Genomic DNA, 15574 nt, shown 5'->3' with positions numbered 1-15574 from the left:
TGACTGGTCTCCATGTGAAATACAGGCTTTTGTTTGAAATCCTTTCTTTAAAAAGATTTTCTCTAACTGTGCCAGATGGGATGTGGGAATCACTTCTCTGCCGGGCAATGATGAAAAAAAAAAAATATATATATATATATATATATAGACTCTGCACAATAGGAAATGCTCAGAAGACCTGAAGATGTTGTCATATTGATGTTTGGAGCATCAACCCCTCTCCAGACATCCAGACTGTCTGAAGAAGTGGTGCACTGATGTCTGGAGAAAGGCTGCGGCCCAAAGTGTCACTCAGCAAGCATCAAAAGCTGATGGGAAAGACGATGCGTTGAGAAGAAAACGATTCTGGAAAATGAAATCAGCCAGTGAATTAAGGTGGACAAAAGTCCGCCCTGACTTAAATAGTGAATCGCAATATTTCTGAAACATTTAATTTTTATTTGATGCATAGAGAGGAAGGAGAAGTGTGGGAAGTGAAGACCCCTGTGGCCTAGAAACAAAGTTGTGTGCAGCAGTGGGTGGAATCTCCTCCACAGCAGCACATGTGCATGGCCATGTGTGCTTGGGCGTGTGCGTGTCAATTAGGATTTAATTGGCAGGAAGATTAAAGCACACATCTGAGAGCGCCGCTGCCCGACTTTCTTTTTCCTTTTTCTTTTTTCCCCCCTAGGACAGCCAGGCCAAGGCAGTGTGGCCTCCAGCACCCGCCCAAAATTTTGGGTGCTGCGCACAGGTCTGCGCCGGCACCCTGCTGGGCGGGTGCTGTCTGTGATGGCTCCTACTTGTTGGACCTTCATTATCAAACTGGGTTTGCTCCTTTCATGTGCAGCCTCTCTGCAGCACTCAACATAAACTACAGAGGCACCTTGCAGCTTGACATCTCTTCATTCACTCTGTACCTTAAACAGCATGCTGCCACATCAAAGAGCCGCCGCAGCCTTTGATGCTGCAGAAAGAAAGAGCCCCAACCATCTACTAAAAACCAAGGCAACTTTCTGGAGCTTTGTTTTATTCATCTGCTATCTCGAGAAGTCTGGAGTCGCTCTCAAGAAGTACAGACGTGCTGTCTGTACTTCTCAAAGGCTACTTCTGTGTGATACTGAAGGGGATGTATAATGCGCCGAAACCAAGAGAAAATCACGGCGAAGAAGGCGTCGTCGTTTAGCTGCCAATCACGGCCTTTAGCTTCCATGTCTTTGTGCAATGCCGAGGGTATGCTCGAGCAGCTGTTCCGTACACTGGAAGGAAAATGGGTCAATATTTTCCCGCTTAATAATGCATGCAAAAATGAATGAAAATCAAAAATATTACTGTGACCGGATTTATTGAGAAGACTTTCCAATTCTTCAACAGCAACAGTCTGGAAAGAGGACAATGCAAATCAATGTGTGTGTTTGCTCACACACACGTATGTAAGCAAACACTGCCTCAGTCATGATCAGAAACTGTACACAAAAAAGTGTGACAAAACGCATATATTTACCAAGATTGCTACTTTACTACACCACAGCACACCACAGATATGCCCACTTTTAATAGGTCCAGTTCCACTGCAACAGTCACAAAACTATAAGTTCTGATCAAAATCAAAAACCAAATCCAATCAATATCAAAACATGCAAGACACCAAGGAAGGTCACGTCAAGCAGACGTTGCATCGTTGAGGGCAACAGCACGGTGTTCAGCCAGGATGGTGTCTTTCCTCCAGAGGAACATCAAGGAGAACTAAACAAGGATAAAGACTTGAATGATGCACCAGAGCCAAAAAAAAGAAAGAAAGAAAACCCCTGCTATTTTTACCGTTTAATCATTGTGCAGGTCTTGCTTTACTTGCAGTGCGGTGGTATCAGTTCCCTGTTGGTGAGTTGGGAAAGACTTGAGGTCTGACGTAAGTGTAAAACTAAACTTCTGCTTTTCTGTCTGATGGAGGAGCCATTGCAGCATCCCACTGTGAGCGCCAGTGTTCACTCAAAGCCTAATTAGTCCTGGGGAGAGCTTTCAAAATGAGAATTCAGACTTGAAAACTCAGAAAACCATATGCGTTGTAAGGTCTGCTATGCTGGTTCTGAAAATATATACCAAAAAAAATGTACAGTGAAGTGCAACTAAATACATTCACACAGCTGGGAGCTGACAATACAACAGAAGAATATTTACATGCAAAAAGGGGACAGTGCTTTTCACCATCCATTCATGTCTGGCAGGGCCGCCTTTTAACAAGTGACACCAAATGATTTTGACTAACTAAGTCAAGACTCAGAGACTGAAGACTAAGACTGAGAGTAACTTTGGGTGTCGGGCTGAATGTTTTTAAAAATCCTCTTAAAATGATTTCATCATTCCCAGCCACACTGATAAACCTGGGAACCTGATTCATTTGAGCACAATTTGATGTTCCAGTCTTAACAAGCACAAGGCCTCCAACTGGCTCAACATTTGATGTGTATCATTGGCCAGCTGTTAGCTGCGACGCACCAGGGCTTGATGCAACCTCTTCTGAGATACATGTTTTCCAGCAAAAAGGCCTTCAGCGAGATTTGCTTTTCTTTTAATAATGTAAGAAGGCAGCTCCAGCAGCGTCTCTGCTAATCTCTTCATTAGCATCGTCATTGTTCGCAACTCACACAAGCATTTCCCCTGCAGTCTTCTTCCAGGATTATCCAGACCAGTTATGAGTTGCCTCTCCAGTCACTCATGATATAAATATGTAAACTGGTTAAGGAAATTCAATTTACATTTTAAGAAAATAAAATATTTATTCTAGACGATTCCTTTTTCTTTATTTTTTTTCTGGCCATTTTGAGATATTTTCTAATTCCAAAATATTTTCTAGTAATTATAAGATCGTGATCTCATAATTACGAGACAAGGTGCCATTTTTTATTTATTTTTTTATTTTTTTGAACAGGCTAAACAGGTGTTCACACCAAAGACCTTTTAATTGACACAAACTGATCGCAAAACCAGAAAATAATCAGATTTTGTCCACATTCTGTCAACGGTTGATTCCTGAATGTAGCGGGGCCCAACTCTGGTCTGAGTGGGACCCCTCATTTGATTTTTGAAAAAGAAACAAGAAAACATTAAAGTACAGAAACAAAGGGAAGAGGCCTGTTCGGCATCAGCCGTCCTCTAAAGAGCCAAGTGGGAGATTATTGCACGACTGTAATCCTCCTTCATGTCATTTCATCACACATAAGAACAGCAAAGAGTGACATTTAATGCAAATAGATTCTGGGCCGGCCAACTGAACTTTAGCACGTCGCCGGCTTGTTTTCTAAATGAATGAACTCGACAATAATTTAAGTGCTTTATTTTTGCCCTTCTTTGTGCACATAAAAGACGGCAATGCCAATTAGTCGTAATTCTCCCTCTCGCCTCTTTCTCTTCATGCTCTTGAGAAGCCAGGAGCCCACATATTTCCATCATTTGCATTATCCAGAGCCAATCTGCTTTGAAGTTGGGCGATACAGCGAGAAGAAGGATCCACTTATCCCACATGAAAAAAGCGTTCAAAGCTCATAAATTCAGTGGAACAGATGTACATTATCATTGGATTTGCCTCTATTTCTTGCTCCTGTATTGGTAATAGACTTCCCCTTGTCCTTCTCACACTTTGGCGTTTAGCATCTTCCTTTTACCGAATCCACCTCCCTGCTGGGCCAATCCGCACTTCAAAGCTCCCGTCTATCAGCTGGAAACAAAGCACACCAAACATATTATGGCATCCTCTCATTTTGGTGAATTTAAATCAGCGGTCGTGCACTTTATGCCAGTTGCAACACATTCTGCATTGAGGGGTTTTTTTTTTTGGGGGGGGGGTTGTTTTTTTTTTTCTAGTTGTAAAAACAGTCAAGAAATATAGAAATAAATTACTACATGGTACACATCAAAGATTCTGTTCTGTTTCATGTGAAATATTTAGATAATGTAGTCTGGATATTAAAATATACTGTAGAACCGTCCACATTGTCTGTCAGAGTGAGAAAGATTCCTCAGAGCACTCAGCTTTAATTTAAAATGGGTTGAATAATAAAAAATAAAAAAATCTGTCCACATAATTGTATTTTGCTCCCTGTTAATGTTTAGGCCTGTTTTGATTGCACAGCACTTCCAATGACCTTTGCCCACTCAGCTAATAAATAAGCAACCCATTAACACCCATTGCTTTCATATAGATATAAAAATATATGAAATGGGACATTAATTGAGAAATGAAGTTTTTAGACACCAGTCAGGGACGAATATTACAATATTACCTGGATCAAGGAAATAATGTCTTTTTGTTGTAATCCCTATTTGCATCAAGTCAAGGGTGAAAAGTCAGTGGTCTTCGCCTCAGGCAAATCTTATCTCAAGGCCAAACAAGTGAAATTACTGTTCCAATATGATTCTGACATACCGAGAATGAGCACGGCTTTATTAAATTTGTGTACTAACGTGAAACTACAGGGCCATTAACCTGAGGCCGACAGACTCTGCTGTGCTTGTAAAGTAGTAAAAATACACGAGTGGTACATTAACTACACAACTCTTTTAATGTAACATAATATGATGTGGAGTGTGGCGTAGTGTACACCTCCCGGCACCAACTGGTGTCGACTCCAAAGGAATCTTTGAACAAGTAAAGGACGTGGAACACGACTCACTCCCGTGGCTGGCAGGCTGATGAAGAGTCCCACACCAAAGAGACGGAGCAGGAGAGATGAGAGGAAGGACAGCGTCTCCAGCGCCGTCGCTTCAAGAGGCGTGAATGCATTATCCAACTGTACGTCTGCAGGAAAAACCAAGACTATTACCAACATGCTGCATATGAGGAGTTGAAAGGGATGCAGATCAAAGTCCAAGTGTGAAGATGACTGGAAGACATGTCAAAAAAAGGAAAAGTCTCATGGCAGAGAAGAGGATGTGGAGGGATACAGCATGTAGGCCTCACTTTGGCTCTATAGAGTCTGAGGCATGCAGCACAGACGGAAGAAATTCAAGTTTTGCACATTTCAGCTTTTTAAAAGATCACTGGAGCAGAGAAAGAAAGCCACTCAGTGCATAATTTGTAGTCCACAATTTGCATTTCACACAAGAATGCCACAATAAAACATTTGCTTGTAACAGAGAAAATGTTGTAGCGTCACATTTAATCTTATTGTTAGCAATTCTCGTCTTTTTAATTCTCAGGATAACCGATTACCGTTGTTATTTTTTTCTGAAAATATTCTGGCAAATATGAAATATTAATCCTTTATCCAGTTGAGGAAAGAATAGAAGGTTGGAGTCACACTTCAAACAACCAGCTGTGATACAGTTGGCGAAACATATAATAATCACACTTGTCAAGCTCTAGAGAAATCATAATTCTGGAGGTGAGCCCTTTGTGATGTCACAAAGGGTGTTGATACTCCACAAATTGCCCTTTCAGGTTACTGACGCCACATCAGGCTGGGTAAAATCAAGTGATTTAACGGGAGGCTGTAAACAGAGGGTTAAAACTGAGTTTGTTTTAGATAATCATTGAGTTGTTTCTTTTTTTTCTTCATCGTAGTAACTGAACTGTGTAAATGCCTTTTGACTTTAATGGTAAACATAAAAATGATGTGTTTTTTTTTGTTTTGTTTTTTTTTAAGTGCTTTTAATGCTTCAAAGTGCTGGAGCAGATGAAGCAGCAGTCATGCACCCAGCAGCTCGTCGACGGCTGAAAAGCAGCTGTAGTGATGGGAACAGTCATGCAGGTTGCATTGCCTTACCGCACAAACAGGCGTGTTGATGAGAGGAAGGCATATCATGTTGCCAAGGGGCAGACTCTCTGCAGTGGTCCCCACCGCAGATAAGCCGCTAAGCTGCAGATGAAAGTGTGCGTGTGTGTGCGTAGCGAACTGTGACGTGGTGAGCAGCTGTGGTCAGCCGGATTTGGGCGCCTCCAGTGACACCACATACATCAGTCCAGCTGACTCAGTCGGAGGCATTCACAGAGCAGAAACAGCACAGCCACTTAAATGGAGGGGAGGAAAAAATAACCTTCAAACCTGATTGGAATTTTTTTTTTTTTTTAAATCATTCAACCAATTCGTTTCCCCCCCTTTGTAACAGTGGCTTCAACTACCAAAGGCCAGACTGATGGTGTGGACATGTAGTGAAGGACGGACAGCGAAGGATGCTGAGGTCGGAGGTGGCAGGCAGGAGGAAGAGCAAAGAGATTCATAGATGAGGTGAAAGGAGACGTGGAGTGAGTTGGTTTTAGAGAAGGCGAGGCAGACGATTGGCTGAGGCCACCACCACTGGAGGGAACAGAAGTGAAGGGCGGTAGTTACCACTACCAATACTAGTCCCATCTCATTACAAAGTCATTTGATTCAGATTGCACACATATGGCCTCACATTGAGCTTGAGCAGCATCTTTCCATTCTGGTCTTTCATTGTGCAAATCACTGTACAATTACAATTAAGCTATTTTGCCTTTTTTTTTTAAAATTTAAAAAAAAAAAAGCATGTTGACTTCATGCTTGTGGTCGACTGTTTCAGAAAATGTTGTATCAGTTGCGTCTGGAATCTTCTGGATAGGCTCAATGGAGGTGTGTTCTTTCTCTCTCTCCCTCTCTTTCTCTTTCTTTCTCTTTCAAAAGGAAACCTAGTCTGTGCAATAATTCTTTTTTTTGTTGTTGGGACATTTCACATGTGGTTTACGGGTGATGAGAGTTACACAATGAAGGGACAGGTGTAGGAACAGGTTCATACTTTAATAAAAGGGTATTTCTCTTGGCACAGATCTGCTATTAAATAAATAAAGTAATTAATCAAATACAATCTATATAAACTAAATAAATTCAATGAAAAAAAAAAAAAAAACATTGGTGGGGATGGGGAATAAGAACCGCTAGTGCTAAACAACTGTCTTTTTACAACACAAAGCCAATGTGTGTCTGCGTGGAGGGTGCGGGAGGAGCTGTGCCTCCCAGCTCCATGGTTGGGCCTCTGCAGCTGGTGGAGGACCAGCGGAGAGGAAACGGAGTCGGCTCGTAGGTCACTTCATGATAAATAAGCCATACATCTGTTTCTAAGTGACGCCGGTTTAACCTCCGTGCAGTCCGCTATGTACATCAGATTCCTCAAAGTGTTGACACGTTTCTAACAAAGCAAATTAGTGGCAATACATACTGCGTTAACATAGAGGAGTAGCACTGAATACGATAGATTCTGTACAACAGGAGGGCAGAAGACGGCAACCTGATGGAACCTGGAGGCCTTCCAAGACAAACAAAGATGTTTTTAACAGTCTGGCAGATTGACACAGTCGCAGAGACCTTCATGTTTCCTTCATTGTCCAGGGAATTTGGTGACATCTGTGTGACAGAACTGGTTACCCCCAACTCTCAGCAGTGCTTTTCAGCAAGGCATATCACCCTGAGTTGCTCCTACGACGCTTTGAAGTATGAAAGTGTGTTTTTTAACAGCCTTTCTGGCTGGAGTTTGGGTTTGTCTGTGAAGTGGGGAATTAAAGTGGGAGTTGGGGCAGTTCAGGAGAGCTCTGCGCAGGTAGAGGAGGGAGAGCGGGAGAAAAACAACCCCTGCGACCCGACTGTGGCTCTAGGAGCAGCCGTTTAACCCAAATTCCAAGAGAAACTCTCCCCTCAGCGTGTCCAATCAGACCACCCAGCAGGACCAAGAGTCGCCTGTCTGCTCACACAAAGCAGGTCGACATTTTCACACTGGAGTCACACGGATACGGACGCCACTACTGCTGAGGGTGGAACCATGTACACTCGTTTCTCTTCTACTTCTTCTTCTTCTTCTTTCTGTGCGAGGGTGGCGGCAGCTCCACCAGTGAGGACCTGTTGTCCAGGAGAAACAGCCTGAGGTAGGGCAGCCCAGCCAGACATGCAGCACAGCTGCTGGCCCTTTGGGGGGGTGGGGGTGTCACTAGCCCGCCCCTGATCCAGGTCCTGTGAGACCACCCAACTGACTGGTGCCCCTGGTGAGGGATGGCCTGACAGTCTGGCCACTGCATTCCTGTGTTGACGCCTGGGGGCAAACAGAGGAACTACGCTGGGTGGTGGGGGTAGTGGGGGGGGGGGGGGGGGGGGTAAAGAGCAACAGCAAATACCCCAACAAGGTGCAGCAGCTTTGCATGTGCGACATCTGACACCTAGATGGCAGCACCTGCAATTTCCGGATGGGACGGGACAAGTGGACAGCATGACTGCCGCACCTGCTCAGGAGAGGTGAGTTCTGGGTTGGGAGGGGCCGGGTCAAGCCGGGTCGAGCCGGGCCGATCCGGGCCGGGACAGGCTGACAGTCAGCAGCAGAGGAATGAGACAGCTGGACGAGCCCTCGCCCTGCCGCGCCACAACACCACATTGTTGGCTGAGCTCTAAGGCCACATGGCAGCACGGTGGAAGACCTGCTGACAGCTGGTTGGACGGAGGGAGGCCAGGAGAATGTGGGGATGTGGGGGTCGTGTGGCCCCGCCCAGGAAGCCTCTCCTCTCTTTTCCCTCCCAGGTGATGAAGTGAAAAGGCCAACCTGCCTGCTGGATGGATGCAGCTGTGCAAAGATGTGCCAGGAGCTGCGACACCAAAGACGCTGCAGTGTCTGGTGGGACTGACGGCATGCGACTCCAGAGACCAGAGACTGATGACCGTCATCATAATACCATTAAAATAGGGCCTCTTTGTCACAAAAGCTAAGTCTGAGTTGTGTGAATGTCACAAGCTGGGTTATGGATGTAATTTAAAGGGCAAACTGGGAAACAGTACTGGCACTTTAAACGGCAGGTCATTTAACTACAGCATAGTCCTGGGGAAATAACAGGGTGAATACGCTTTGATGCTTTCCAGCACGGAGTCGGCGGTGCAATTTAGCCGGCGACGCTCGAAAAGTGCGACGTCACGTGGAGCTGCTGCCGAGCACTGATGAGAGTTGGAACTCTGTCCAGTGGGAAGAGCAGGGGAGCGACCACCAGCATAGTGTGAAAGTTGTAAACGTCGTCATCCGAAGCTGTTGGAGGGAAAACCAAAGCAAACACAGACGCTTGAGTCCGTGACTACAAAGACATCGCATTATCAATAAAGCTTTTCAAATTGATAACAATGTATATTGTATGTACAGCAAGTGTTAGTTCATAAAAGTAAAGAGCTTCTTTTTTCTTTTCTTTTTTTTTTGCCACGTCAGCACTGCAGATGTTGAGGTGACGTCTCTCTTGTTAAAAAGTAATTTGAAAATAACCTCTGATTTGCTGAGCCAAAATCATTACAACAACATTTCAGATAAAATTAGAGGTAGCAGCGGATTTGGGATCTCTGTTCTCGTTCCTTTTTTTTTTTTTTTTAATACTTTAGAACAGTTCGGCATCATCCTTCCATATGTTTTTTTTTTTTTTTTTTTTGCAAACCGGTTTCTGCGTCCCGTTCTTCATTTTCATTTCCAAAAAAAACAAAAAAAAACAAAAAAACCTCCCCGGCTTTAAACTCTCACACACCTCATGAGCGCACTTCAAGTGGTTTTGAATAGACACCAGTGCCATCACATTTACACACACACACACACACACACACACACACACACACACACACACACTTATTTGCTATGCCCTGCTCTCCCATCGCCAGTTTTCCTTCATCAACTGTAGATTCCTCCGTACGTCACAGTCCGGCTCTTTTCCGTCCTTCCTCCTCCATGAGAAACTCTGTGGTGGCCCAGTGGGCCGGCTAGCTCCAGGTGGATCAGGAAGGAAGTGGCAGGGTCTCCCCGGACCAACCCAAGGTCTCTCAAGGTCAGTGGACGCGTCTGGTCTCACCAGGCAGACCCAGCTATGATCCCACTGTGGTTCCAGATCACTGTCCTGTTCCAATATCTCACACTAGGTTCGCTTTTAACACTGATTGAGATCCTGGTACTGGTTCAAAAAGAAAAAAGAAAACACCAAACCCTCCCATGATCCTCCACTGGGGGGCCAGTCGCTGTGTCACTGGTCTCACTGGTCTCACTGGGTGTGGAGGCAGGCTCAGGACTGGTAGAAGTGGTGGTAGTGGTGATGGTGTTCGTGGTGGTGGTGGTGCTCGTGCCGCTGCACCACCTGCGCCAGCCCCCCCTCGTAGAGCACCAGGCTGGGCAGATCCCTCACGTGTTCCTTCTCCAGCAGCGGCCCGGCCAGCGCCCGGTAGCCTTGGCTCTCCTTGGACCGCTGCTTGTGCTTGCGGTAGGGCGCCGCCGACTGGTGGGGGGGGGTCTGGCCGGGCAGCGGGGGTGGAGGAGGCGGGGCCGGCGCCGCCCCCCGGGTCCTCAGGACCCTGCTGCTGGTCTGGGCGGGGGGGGTGCGGCTGTGCGTCTTGGGGGAGCGGAGGGCGTGTCTTCCTGAGTCCTGGCCTCGGGTGCGAGGGACCGCTTGGAGGCCGGCGGCAGCGGCGGTGGCGGCGGCGATGGCGGCGGCGGCGTCGGCGGCCTGCAAGCGGCGGTGGTGGTGGTGGGAGTGGGCGTGGCCGTTCTCCGGCTCGTGCGATCGCGAGCGGGTCTGGTTGGAGGGGCGCGTCTGAGGCTCGGCCTTCGTCGCCTCGCTGGGGGGAGCTGGGAGGAGGACAGAGTCACGTGTCACAGTGGTGCAGTCACTATCATCATGTCTACATTGTGTCTGCACTCTTCCTCATGCACTGGCCTCACAGTGCAACTCCAGCTAAATCTTGACTTGCATCTCAGCTGTGCAGGTCTGCTGCTACGGTACGCTTGTCTGCAACACCTGATTCTGCTCGACCAGGTCCTTTCATGGGCAACAACAGACAGCAATAGATGTTCAGAACAGGACACACTGGGAAGGTGCATGAAAGGATGCACTGTTCTCCTATCTGGCCTCCTCGCTTCCTCTGAGGTTCTCAGATGAACGCCGCAAAACAAAACAGACCGATTGCTCAGTGACAACTTTGCTTTTTTCCGCAACAAAAATAAAAATTAAACAAAACTTTGCAGGGAAGAAAACGGGACCATAGAGAGAGAGCAGGAAGAGAAAAGTAGTTTCGTTGCTGAGGATCCTAGAAAACAGGGGTGCGCAAACTACAGCCCGGGCGCCCAAATGCAGCTTTTTAATGGGAATTATTATGATTTAAAATGTATTTATTTTTTAACGTGTTTTATGAGTCATTTCTAGGGATGCACCAATACCGATACCGGTATCAGGGATCAGTACCAAGACCTGATATTGGCAATTTTCAATAGACATTAAAGCAACATGTTTTCTTTCGGGTATATATTTCAGATATATTTCATGATATATTTCCATCTGCTGCTGCTCCGCTACCCCCCTCTTTCAAATTTTAGAACCCATTGTGGTCCACCAGTCAAGGAGTTTGCCCACCCCTGCTATAAAAGAATGCAGTAGATTCTGGTTGCCCCTGTCGCTCCAACTGATCCAACTCCACTTCCACTTCTACTTGCTGCCCTCCACCTGAATTGGCGCCACCTTCACACGTCGTCATAACCACGAGACTGAGAGGCAGCGAGTGAACTGATGTGAAAAATGCAACTGATCTTTGTCTCTCCAGGTCAGTGTGTCTGCCGAAGCCGGTCGTGTGTGTGTGTGTGAGTTGCGGTTACGTCCTGGTTCTGGCAACCCTGAGCCTCTGGGAAAAACCTGCAAGACTTCTTTCAGTCTTTACCAGACGGCCGAGCAATTCAAAGCAAAACAGGGGGACTGGACGTCCAGAACAGAAACAAAAAAACAAATAAAGCGTTTGGTTGATTGATTTTTTTTTTTTCAAAATAGAGTTATTAGCTTATCATATTCCAATACTGCACCCAAAAGCAACAGTGCAGACAGCCTTCAGATGAGGTTGCCAGCTGCCAAAAAACATTAAATGAAGAATTTAAACAAAACAACAAAAGAAAATTCACATTCCAAGATGTTTATACAAATTTCCATCTCTGGACATGAATATTTTCTTAGGTTTGTGGATCTGTTTATAGGAACAACATCGTCTTATACCACTGAATCTTTTGCAGATTCTTTAATTGCTGCGGGAACTGGTTGGTCTGGCAACTCCAGCAGCTCCTGGTAGGAACGGCCAGACGGCGCCGGGACGTCCCCGCAAGAAACAAAAAAGCAGAAGCCAGAATGGCGCATGGCTTGGTTTTAACCCACTCAAACGGCTCTACTGTCCATTCTTCAGCCGTAAGCGAGTGTGGCATGGAGCGGATTTCTGTTAGCACTCTCCTGACAGCCCCCACATCCCAAAAAAAATAAACGCATGTCATCACTGACCATCAGATGAAGGCCGCTGCTTATTAAAGCTAATATCTCACTTCAAAAACGGCCTGGTTTTCTCTCGCCGGGCTTCGGCCTAGAACACTTGATGTTTTGTGCTCTCCTGAGCCCAGATGTTTGTACTGGCGGGGAGCGCGTGGGGGAGGGGCAGCGGCTGCTAGTTCCACCTAATGGCTCCAAGCAGGTGCCACAGTAATTGGGGTCCCTGGATGTAACATCAAAGTGCTATTGGTCTGCACCCCCACCACCCCTCCCCCCTCCTCCCTCCCCCTCCCACAGCCCTGGCTCTGGTCCACTCACAGGCTCCGAAGCGGGACGTGTAGTTTTCGATGCCTGCCAGGTCCAAGTAGTGGTTCCTGCGCTCGAGATTCTCATCCACACAGTGGCGCTGGCAGCCCGACTGGGTGTGGTGGTCGCTGTGGTGGCGCCTGCGGACACAAGCAGCACCTCTCATTAAGGCGTCGGCTCAGGCCAGCCAGTTTGGAGCAATGCAGCGTTTAGAGAGAGAGAGAGCGAGAGTGAGTGAGAGAGTGAGAGAGAGAGCGAGAGAGAGAGAGGGAGCGAGAGGGAGAGAGAGAGAGAGCAGAAAACACGATCAGGCGGCGGCAGAGCAGCAGTTAGAGAGGCGAGAAGTGAAGTTAAGCAGCGCCCAGCGGGGGGCGCAATCACAAGGTCGACTTTCTGCCACCACCTTGTGTCGTTCACGTGCGCGAGCGCAGAAAATACATCCATCATCTGAGAGCCAGCAAACAACTGCAGCTACTAATTGTGGAAGTGCCACCGTTCTGAACAGCCAGCGCTATAGTTAGCTGCCAAGTGGAAAATAGAAAATATATATCCCGTACCAAACACACTGAGTTGAGTGGGCGTGGTGGTCGGGGTTCACCACTAGGGGCAGTGTGGCTCACCTGAGCAGCGCTCGAGCCTTCTTCTCCGCACTCTTGGGGTCTTCAATGCACTTGTCACTTTTCTCTCGCGGGTGGGACACGTCTTGGTGTGTGTGAGAGACAGAGACAGCAGGCTATTATCAAAGAGAGCTGCGCCATGTGCACAATGCCGCGCACGCACACACACACACACACACACACACACGACAACAGTCACACACGACGACAGTCACACACGACAACAGTCACACACGCCTCGGAAGAAAGCAACCTTTGTTTTCGGGCTTTTACTTTGAAGATCTATGGAGGAGGGAGGGGGAGGGGGGAGGAGGGTGGAAGAGGGTGGAAGAGGGGAGTGGGGGAGGGGTCGGGGGGGAAACAATGCTTCATTTATTCTATTTTCAACTCACAGTCTTTTATAAGGCATGGAATGAAATTAAAGAAAAAACACGCAGGCTTCAGAAAGTTTATTAACAATGCGGGGTTGCGATGCTGTTTCAAATTAGCATGAAGGCGAGCGGCAACATTTTTCAAAGGCGGCTCTGCTTGAGTCTCTTGATGGATATTTATAGCGGAAACAATAGGACACAAACACTCAGGAATATCTACTGTTTTTTCTTTCTTTTTTTTAGATTTTCCTTCCCTCTGACTTCTTGTTTACCAAGTCATCAGTGAGAAAAGTTAAGTTGAACGCAGCTATATTTTCCCGGCAGCTCTGAGACGGTGTGGGGGGTTGGGGGGGGGGGGGGGGGGGGAGACAGAGGATGGAGAAGAGCGGCAAAAAAGGGAACTTTGGAGGAAAGGAAGAAATGGCGCTGGTTATCAAAAGGACTCGCAGGCAACATCTCTTAAGGTTTCCTTCACAGCATTTGAAGGCGCTGAGGGAAAGAAGGGGCGGGGGGTGGGGGGGCCTGTCTTAGCTCTGTCACACACACACACACACACACACACACACACACACCATCATTAAAAATGAACCCCATTGAGTGGGAGCGGCGGAGCGGCGGAGCGGCGGAGCGGCTGCGAGGAACAAAGCTGCGAGCGGCCTGAAGCAGGCGCCGTTCCGCATGACAACAAACACACCGTCTAGGTGTGCTGACAGCAGCCACCTGGAGGGGTGGGACCCCGGGATGCTCCGCCCCGCCCCCACCTACTCCCATCCAACCGCCCCACCCTGGCACGTGGATGCCAGGGCTCCACCTACCCTGGGTGCAACTCCTCCAGCGCTGGCTGGAGTCGGGCGCCACCGACAGCTTGACCCGCAGCGTCTTGCTGCTGCTGGGCGAGTGGTTGACCGAGGCGTCCACCACCTCGTAGATGGTGTGCAGCAGGCTGGTGATGTCCTGGGGACAGAGAGGAGGAGAAGAGAAGGACTTGAGCGGCCGACACAGAGGCTCCTCGCAGGACGCGCTGGCGGCTTCCGGCTGTTTCAACACAACGACATAAAGAGGGGGAGGAGGAGGAGGAGGAGGAGGAAGAGCAGAGACTATTCTTATACGCCATCTCTGTCGTGCCAGCGACGGCTTCACGTGTCTGAAGGGAAGAGACGCCGGTCGTTTTAAGTTCAGCTCGGGCTGGAAAAGCAAGAGAAAAGAGCAGGAGAGCGTCTTGAAGAGGTCGGAGCGGCAGCAGAGTGAGACGTCACATCTGTTGCTTTATTGCATTGGTTTTATCTTTGAAAAGTGTCCTTTGAGAAAGGTGCTTATAAATATCATCATTATCATCATCATGATCATTATTATCATCCCCAGAAGTGAGCTTTCTGCATTAGGTCTGACATGAGGCGACACCCCCACAGCTGCAAATCAAAATTAAATTAAACCGAGATGAAAACTTGTACAAGTGAAAGAGTGAAAACCTGGAAGAGGATTCCAGCTTCATTAGCGCGTAAGTGATTCCAGTCTCCCGCGGCTGTTTAGAGGCTCCGCTCTGGCATTAATGAGTCATTTCTGCGCAGCGCCGAGCTAATGACTCCCGCTCGGCTGGGAGAAACTCCTCACTTCACCTTGCAGTCAAAGAACTCAGAGTGAAAATGAATCCGCCTGGTCTGTGTGTGAAATGGACTCAACGGTGTTGAACCATGAACGCCTCCTCTGACAGACACTGCAGAGAGTTCACACCCAAGGAGGCTCCAACCGCAGGTTTGTGCTGTGAGCCATAGCTGAAGGGACGTGGCGACCCACACACACACACACACACACACACACACACACACACACACACTAGTTTTCATACATAGACTTACTGTATAAAAAAAATGAAAAATAAGGCGGTAAATATAATAAAAGCTCCCTGTGTCATTTTTTGGTTTCCTCCTGTTTTTTTATTTGTGCGATGGGATGAAAAAGGGGATTTGGAGAAGAAAGAATTCCTTTTTTCCCTCCACGCCGCCGCCGCCGCCGCCGCCTGACGTCTCATGAGCCGCGGAGCCACAGGCAAACTGCAC

The 15574-nt window shown here is 47.5% G+C and overlaps 1 protein-coding gene across 1 annotated transcript in view; it reads right to left on the bottom strand.

The window, feature by feature from the left end:
- Nucleotides 1-6712: 6712 nt before the first annotated feature.
- Nucleotides 6713-15574, bottom strand: part of nkd1 (NKD inhibitor of WNT signaling pathway 1) — a 30890-nt gene continuing 22028 nt past the window's right edge. The window contains exons 7-10 of the mRNA XM_076013792.1: nt 14333-14471; nt 13150-13231; nt 12542-12669; nt 6713-10554 (exon numbers count right to left, since the gene is read on the bottom strand). Of these exons, the coding sequence (XP_075869907.1) occupies nt 9995-10554; nt 12542-12669; nt 13150-13231; nt 14333-14471 (909 nt within the window). The 3' untranslated portion in view covers nt 6713-9994. The remainder of the gene's footprint in view (nt 10555-12541; nt 12670-13149; nt 13232-14332; nt 14472-15574) is intronic.

The sequence above is a fragment of the Nelusetta ayraudi genome, unplaced genomic scaffold (assembly GCF_046127955.1).
Source record: "Nelusetta ayraudi isolate G7.1 ecotype Tasmania unplaced genomic scaffold, CSIRO-AGI_Nayr_v1 ptg000157l, whole genome shotgun sequence".
NCBI lineage: Eukaryota > Metazoa > Chordata > Actinopteri > Tetraodontiformes > Monacanthidae > Nelusetta > Nelusetta ayraudi.
This window is presented reverse-complemented; position numbering and strand designations above follow the sequence as displayed.